At 41.7% G+C, this 8,227-nt stretch overlaps 1 protein-coding gene across 1 annotated transcript; it reads right to left on the bottom strand.

Annotated features, from left to right (window-relative positions):
• Positions 1–2,416: 2,416 nt before the first annotated feature.
• On the bottom strand, positions 2,417–6,855 carry LOC142383364 (E3 SUMO-protein ligase ZBED1-like). The gene is made up of 3 exons (XM_075469182.1): positions 6,681–6,855; positions 6,158–6,502; positions 2,417–3,450 (listed from the first exon to the last, which is right to left on the bottom strand). The coding sequence occupies exons 1-3, from the start codon at positions 6,853–6,855 to the stop codon at positions 2,417–2,419; spliced, it is 1,554 nt and encodes a 517-aa protein (XP_075325297.1).
• Positions 6,856–8,227: the final 1,372 nt, after the last annotated feature.

Genomic DNA, 8,227 nt, shown 5'->3' with positions numbered 1-8,227 from the left:
TCCTGACATTTTTTTTAGGTAGTGCAATTTCCAATCTGTGAAAGCTGCATCAGAGTGTGCTGTGCGAAGCTGAACCGATTTCACTGATGCAAACCTGTTATGTTCCCACGCAGGAAATAAAATGTCCAATCGTCCAGAAGCTCCTTGTTTTCCTTAAAGGATAACTGCGGTATTTTCAACATTAAGCCTCTTTTCTGAGTCATCTGCAATGTTTTAGAACCCCCCTCACCGCTTTTTTGATGTTTACTGCTGTCTCCGGTATTTGCCTAATTTTGATTCTTCTCAACCTGCTTCAGAATGGCAAGTCATGTGCATGTCCAAAAAGGTCCATAAAAGCACCATAAACGTCCGTTTTCAAAATCATCAACTCACCGGAGTGGTTAGTGGTGTGTACTGGTAATCCATATCAAATTTCGTTGCGAAAAGTTGCTTCTGTCGTGTTTTATTTGGCAGCTCGTTCATGCTCGAACTATTTTCTTAGCCACCTCACAGCCGTGGATAAACTTCCGCTCAGCAGTTGAATCTGACTTGCTATACTCCACACCACTTGATGGCGGAGTAATATCAACGAACATCCAGTCTTCAATAGAACTCAATGGGATTTACAAAATGTCAAATAAAACATGACAGAAGCAACTTTTCGCAACGGTGAGGGGGGTTCTAAAACATTGCAGACGGCTCAGAAAAGAGGCTTAATGTTGAAAATACCACAGTTATCCTTTAAAAGAACGAGGAATCAGATTTCAAACACCTGCACCTGCAAGGCTCCGGGTCTTTTATGATGAAGGACCAACCACATATGACAACGCGGACGAGGCGATGGAGGATATGCTGAAGAGGGGGATACTGACAGCCGACGAGGGAAATACGCGTGCCGTCGCATCCCGGGCAACTGTGACACAAGAAGCGGGAAAGAAACGCATGGCAGACCACTGGGTCCCCAACGCACCGAGACAGGTCCTCAGACATTGAACGAGCCAGAGAGAAGCTCCGGAGATTTCAACAATCCATTACACTGCGGGGGGATATGACCTGAGGTGAGAAAATAGAAACGAATAAGGCTACGTTCAGACAGCACACTGAAGTGACCCAAATCCGATTTTTTTGGCCCTATGCGACCTGTATCTGATCTTTTCATGACAGTCTGAACAGCACAGATCGGATTTTTTTCAAATCCGATCCAGGCCACTTGGATATGTGGTCCTAATTCCGATACGTATCTGATCTTTTGCCATGCGACTGCAGTCTGAACGGCCAGGGCGCATTTATCCGACCTACGCGTCATCACGTCACAGTCCCACCACTCCTGGCTACGACGACGCACCCAAACGTGTCTTTGGATAGACGATGCCACTGCCCCACTAAAGGCCAGGGCCAAAAGCCTAGCTCTTTTTCTTTTTAATATCCTCTTTAAAATTATGCCGTGATTAATGTGCTGGCTCCGGCTGGACAACAACTTTAAAATCGCAATATATGCATTCCTACTCTTACCATCCATGTTTACTTCCGCAAACACTGGGCACGCTCAGCGTATGACGTCATCGTACACTCTTCTGCGCATGCGGGATAGTATGGGGCGGTAAGCCGGTCACACCGCAGGCCACATACAGGTCGCATTTAATTGCAATGTGAACGACTTCACAAAAAAAATCCGATTTCTCAAAAAAAATCGGAATTGAGCATCAAGGCCTGCAGTCTGAACGTAGCCTAAATGACTTATTACAGGATCTAAAAGACCTAGAAATGAAACATATGGAACTTAATAACCCCAAATTATTATATCAGATAAAACTCACTAAACAAAACTTAAATAAACTATATGATAGTCACGAGGAGATGAAGGCAAAGTTCATCAGGCAAAGGTACTATGATAATGGACCAAGGGCTAAAAAACTGTTAGCCTAGGGGTGGGCGATATGGAAAAAATGTTGTATTACGATTTTTTTGCATAAAATCACGATTTCGATTTTTTATCACGATCTTCCATCCAAAAAAAAAAAAAAAAAGAATTTTGGGGCTACAAAGCTTTCTTTCTAAGCAGATTTTAATGAAAGTAATTGCAATTTCCCATGTGCAAACATTGTAAACAAAATAAAATGTAAACAACACACGATTAAGTAGCTAAACATCACTGATGAACTTAACATCTTCACTAATGAAGTAAACAATCTCACTCTTAAAAAATTAACATTACTCTGATAAAATGAACACTCACTCTGATAAAGTGCATTTTCTTATAATATAAAAAGTATGAAAATATGAAATGTTGAAAAACACAAACTGTTTTTGGCTATATTCACACGATTTAAATATCAATGGTCCAATGCAAACTGAGGTAACTGTATTAGTGCAACAGTCTTTAACAAAGACATAACAAACTGCTCCTGATAAAAAGGAGGAATTCACAGTTTCCCCGTCACAGATTTTTGGTCAGAAAAATCAATTTGTCCACCTTATCTGGCTTGAGAGTAGCCCTTTGGCAAGTTACGATGTTGCCACCTGTGCTGAAGACTCGTTCAGAGGGAGAACTTGTAGCTGGAATGCACAGGTATTTCTGAGCTAGTTGGCTCACTCGTGGAAAGTTTCCCTCATGGACTTTCCACCATTCCAGAGGATCCATCTCACTGTCTGCATGTGGGGTGGAAAGATAGGCCTTCATTTCCCCCTCGACTGCCTCTCTTATAGATGGGGTGGGGGAAGCTGTTGTGCCAGCTGCAGATGTAGCACCTGAATTTTTGAAAAGGCTGCCTAATGTTTTTTTCTTTGCTTTTGGTGGGGGTTGGTCTGCACCAGGATCACTCTGCGAAGTGGAGGTGGGCAGTGAATGCTGAGCTGTGGTCAGTAAGCCCTCAATCTCGGAAACAGCTCTGGCTTGTATTTCCTCTGTTTTGTCACTGTCAATGTACTGGCTCTCGAACCTTGGATCCAAAAGCGAAGCCGTGTCGAGCAGGGCATCAGTGGTGGGGTCCTGATATTTGTCAGTGAGGTAGTTGAGGATTGTTGTCCTCATTGTGTTGGTGAGCTCAATATCTTCTTCATTCTGCTCAAGGAGGTTGGCTTTCAGCAGGTGCAGGACTGGCTTGACATATGAGACACTCACATAGTCCTCCCCAGAAAGCGCATCAGTGAAATCTCTCAGAGGGCCGAGGGCCTTCTTAACAGACTCCATGACTTCGATATCTTGCCATGATGGTGCCAACTGCCGTGTCTTCTTGTCAGCTTTCAGGACCTGCGAGATGGCACTTTCTTGTTCCAACACTCTCTCGATCATGGCAAGTCTGGAACCCCATCTGGTTGGTGACTCTGTTTTGAGTTTTTTTTGTGGGAATTTCAGCTCTGTTTGAGCTTGAGCCAAATCCCTCTTCTTCTTCCAGCTGAAGGAGAATGCACTGACCACTTTTTTGCAGACAGATGTCACACGAACAACTCGATGGTCTTTGGCACTGTTTTCTATAAAAGAAGAGCACAGTAGTATTTCATTAGCTAGATCAGGGGTGGCCAACCCGCGGCTCCCGAGCCGCATGCGGCTCTTTGTCTGGTTTCGTGCGGCTCTTACGTTCATATCAAATTTTATTTTTTTTTTCCGCTTAGTTTGAGTTCAACACGGCAGCGGTCTCCAACCTTTTTTGCTCCATGGACCGGTTTAATGTCAGACAATATTTTCACGGACCGGCCTTTCAGGTGTGGCGGATAAATACTACAAAATAAAATAATACAACTAACACTAGTGATGGGTCATGCGACTCCACGTTTTTTTCCATCCGCTGCTTAGGTTTCACTTTCAGTGCTCAGTCCCAGCTCTGGTTACGACAGAGCTTTGTTATGATTGGCCAGCATGGCGACCAGCATGCGGTATTCACGTGAGAATTAAGGATTTTGGTTCTGGTTTTGGTTCTGTGGATTTGTTTGAAATTTTTTGGTTCATTTGTCCAATAAAAAAGTTTAATTGAGGACATTATTAATGTTAGCTTGAGTTTGGTTCTGTTCTGTGGATGTGTTTGAAGTTTATTGTTAATTTGTGCAATAAAAAAGTTGAATTAAAAATGTAAAAGTGGTTTTGTCACAGAATAAATGCAAAGAATTAGGCAATTATAAGGTCTCTCATAAAAACACTGAAAGCAAGACGGTTTTTAACACATAAACTATGATTTTTTTTTTTTGCAAAGTTAAGGTAAAATATAGGCTACAAAAGATCCTAAATAAAGAGCCGTTCGGGAGTCAAAAGAGCCGGTGTTCTGTCGATTTTTCCTACTTCGTCGAGAAATGCTACCGCAGCAAAAACCGATAGACACGCCTATCGGTTTTTGCTACCCTATCAAAAAATGCTACTTTATGGTTTTCTACCTCTGTATATCAAATAAAGTCATAAAGTAAGCATTTTTGTACCTCTGTATATCAAATAAAGTCATAAAGTAAGCGTTTTTGTACCTCTGTATATCAAATAAAGTCATAAAGTAAGCGTTTTTGTCTGTCATGTGTGTAATTATAAAAAGTGTAATGAAATTGATTTATTTAAGAGGGTAGCAAATTTTGATAGGCCAATATGACCCTGTCAAATAATGCTACCCCTTCTCAAATCATTCTTGTAAGACAACTTATCTCCTCACTGCCACTGTAGGATGAATGGCAGCATGTTCATAACATTATCTAATCAATTTTTAAGAGGGTAGCAAATTTTGATAGGCCAATATGACCCTGTCAAATAATGCTACCCCTTCTCAAATCATTCTTGACAATGATGGAGCAGAGTCACCTAAATAAAGCCTGAAGTGTCGCAAATACAAAAATCATATGGCGAATGACAAGACAGGAAGGAGAACTAGAACAGAGGTTTTAATGGTTACATATACATTATCTCCCCACAACATGAGCAACAATGCATTTTGTGCATGTTAAGCTAACTGCTTGTTAATACGAATGCATTTTGTGCATGTTAAGCTAACTGCTTGTTAACACGAATGCATTTTGTGCATGTTAAGCTAACTGCTTGTTAATACGATAAGTGTTTTATTCCTTTGCATGTCTTCCAAAAGGAATCAGGATTTTGAGGATGTTACTCACCGTTAGGGTAGCAAATAATTATAAATAATTATGGGCGTGAAAACGAAAACGAATGAAAAATTTCTCCTCGATTTCGGGTAGCAAAAAACGATGGGCGGGACAACGAAAACGAAAACGCAAATAATTATAAATAATTATGGGCGTGAAAACGAATGAAAAATTTCTCCTCGATTTCTCCTACCTTAGTAGGAGAAAGGGTAGCAAAAAATGATGGGCGGGACAACGAAAACTTAGAAAATTGTCTCTGCGCATGCGCACGCATGCGCAAAAACACAAGGTAGCATTTCTCGACGAGTAGGAGAAATCGACAGAACACCGGCTCTTCTTTGGGATCCGAGTCAAAAGAGCCGAACTTCCCATCACTAACTAACACAGACTCTGTGGTATTTAGTAAATATAACAATAAATTTGAATCCACTGTGTACTTGTGTTTAACTTTATTAGCAGCGTCCTCCTGATATAACATCCTCTCTGCCTCCTAGCGCTCTCTGGTCGCTATGGTAACGCTTAAACATGTCTTCAAAATGCAGCTTTCTTTTTCTTAGTGGTCACAGCCGCTTCTTCTGTCTCCTCACTGGGAAGAAGCTTTCCAAACACGCCTGTTTTTGACTCATTTTGCTCGGTTCGTGGGTTTAATATCAGCGTCGATGCGTCACGTGACCGAGACGAGAGCGAGTCAAGAACAGACGGATGGAACGGAGAGAATTCGGTCATTTTTCAAAAATAATGTGGCTCTTTGTGGTAACACAGGAAAAAATGCGGCTCTTAGTCTCTGACCGGTTGGCCACCGCTGAGCTAGATAGATGCAATGACAGAAATAAACCAAAACAACAAAATGAACATTTTAATCTGCCATTAATTATTAACATTAAAAGTGTTCCATTGCTCATATTTTCTTCATTCAGAATTATTATTATTATTATTTGTTATCATCATCATTATAATAATACATATTATTGTTGTTATTATATGTGAAGAAACATTTAATCATAGACCCCATCACTGATTTTTTTTTTTAATAATCTGTTCGGGATAAGTACTGAAAACATCTTAACAGACATGACACATGCATTATTAATTTATAAAGTTTACTCACCAATGGCCAGGTGCAGCCTATGCCCAAAGCAGGGAAGACGAGTCCAGCTGTTAAGTTGGAGGGCCTTCACCATGTTGGTCCCACTGTCTGTGGTCATGCAGCTCATGTTCTCCTCACGGAGTCCCCAACTTTCAAGTGCGTCTCGTAGCCCTTGCGCGATGAGCTCCCCCGTGTGGTCTTCTGGGAAGTATGTTGCTTGCAGAGTCGCACTGCAGAGCTTCCAGTTGTCGATGTAGTGGATGGTCAAGCTCAAATAAGGCTCAGATGTGCGGCTAGACCACAGATCACTGGTTGTTGCAAAGAACTGCACTTTTTGTATTTGATGTTCCAGCTTCGCTCTGCACTCTGTGTACAGACGTGGCATTGCAGTGTTGGAAAAAAATTTCCTGCCTGGTACATCATAGCGGGGGGTCAAGTACTTTCACTAGGCGTTTAAATCCCTCGTCCTCCACGGCCGAGAAAGGAACCATGTCCTTAGCTAAATAGTACGTGACAGCGTCCGTTACCTCTCTCCATCGCTTACTGGACTGTTCATACGGGGTGCCTTTTTGGAATGCCTGGGTAAGTGTTGTTTGTTTCGGTTTTGCCACCGAGGCCGCAGGTTGTGAGGAGGTGGTGGAAGCCCCCGCTGCTCGCATCGTTTCACTTTCGGCATATTCCTTGGGATACCTGCGTCTCAGGTGGTTGAACAAATTCATTGTACGTTTTAACATGTTCTTTGCACACCTTACATATGGCTGAAGTTTGGTCTTGGTCAGTAGAAGCAAACCCGAACCAATTCCAGATTACAGAGCTGGATTTCCTCTTTTTCACCAGCTCCTAAGTTTCAGCTAGGGCTGGGCAGTATGGCCTAAAATGTATACCCAGGTAAAATTTGAGCCACTGACGGTATATATCGCGGTATGGTACTTTTGTATATAAATTACAACAGAACAGTTTCTCAGTGGTTACCATAGAACCAAATAAACACTTTCAATCAGGATGTTTGCAGCAATATTAAATGAAATGTATTGTGCAAAACAGAAAACACAGGAAATATAAAAAATATATACGTTATATTTAAAAAATAAGAAAAGGTCAATTTCCTCGAATAAACTCTGTGAGAGAAAAGCTGCTGCCCCTTGGATAACGTAACTTTCATAGGCGCCTTCCACTTGTACAACATGCTCAAATATGCGTCATATTTCAGACACCCCATTTGTGCATGTTAAGCTAACTGCTTGTTAATACGATAAGTTTTTTATTACTTTGCATGTCTTCCAAAAGAGAAAATAATCAGGATTTTGAGGATGTTACCGTTACACACCAGCTGAGACGCAGGGTAGCAAAACATTATGGGCGTGAAAACGAAACTTAGAAAATCGGCTCGGCGCATGCGCAAAACCACAAAGTAGCAATTCTCGACAAGTAGGAGAAATCGACAGAACACCGGCTTTGACTCGTTTCATATTCCGGAGCATGGTTAGCCCGCAGGTGGTAAAACAAATTACTCGTGTTACCTTGTCTTGCGATTACTGTCGCCCGGCATACCCAAGCGGATGTTCAAAACTTTGTTTTCTCTACCGTTGGTGAAAAATACCGCATAAGGTATGATATCGTGCATACCGCCCACCCCTAGTTTCAGCCATGGCTGTCCATGCGTGTTTTAAGTTTTAGAAACTCAACATGGAGACGTGTAGGAATGTGTCACGACGCACAGTTTGCTATGATTGGTCGGTTAGGTTAAGGACGCCCTACGTCTGCCGCATCTGCCCAGAAACAGCATTAAAATAAATAAATAAATAAACAAATCATTGCGCTGATTGGCAAAGGCGATCTATACGGTTTCTCTAATTTGGTAGATCGCCTGCGATTCTCCACTCTTCCTTGCCAGTCGCGATTTTATATCGTCAGATCGCGCACCCCTACCTGGAGGATAAGAAAGCAGCAAGAGGAAAGGTCTATCCATAAAATTAAGGACACACAATCTGGAAAGATGTGTCATAAATTAAAAGAAATACAAAAGATTACTACAAAGATCTGTACACTCGACCAAAGGGAGCTGATTCTTTGAGTATTATACATTTCCTT

The sequence above is a fragment of the Odontesthes bonariensis genome, chromosome 1, assembly GCF_027942865.1.
Source record: "Odontesthes bonariensis isolate fOdoBon6 chromosome 1, fOdoBon6.hap1, whole genome shotgun sequence".
In the NCBI taxonomy this organism is placed as follows: Eukaryota; Metazoa; Chordata; class Actinopteri; order Atheriniformes; family Atherinopsidae; genus Odontesthes; species Odontesthes bonariensis.
Note: the sequence above shows the minus strand (reverse complement) of the source record. Positions and strands in the feature narration are given on the sequence as shown.

Coding starts and splice junctions, on each gene's coding strand:
- LOC142383364 (XM_075469182.1), bottom strand. CDS start 6,855: ATGAATTTGTTCAACCACCTGAGACGCAGGTATCCCAAGGAATATGCC. Junction 6,503..6,680: donor CACCCCGTATGAACAGTCCA/GTAAGCGATGGA, acceptor GTCTGTACACAG/AGTGCAGAGCGAAGCTGGAA. Junction 3,451..6,157: donor TAGGCTGCACCTGGCCATTG/GTGAGTAAACTT, acceptor CTTCTTTTATAG/AAAACAGTGCCAAAGACCAT.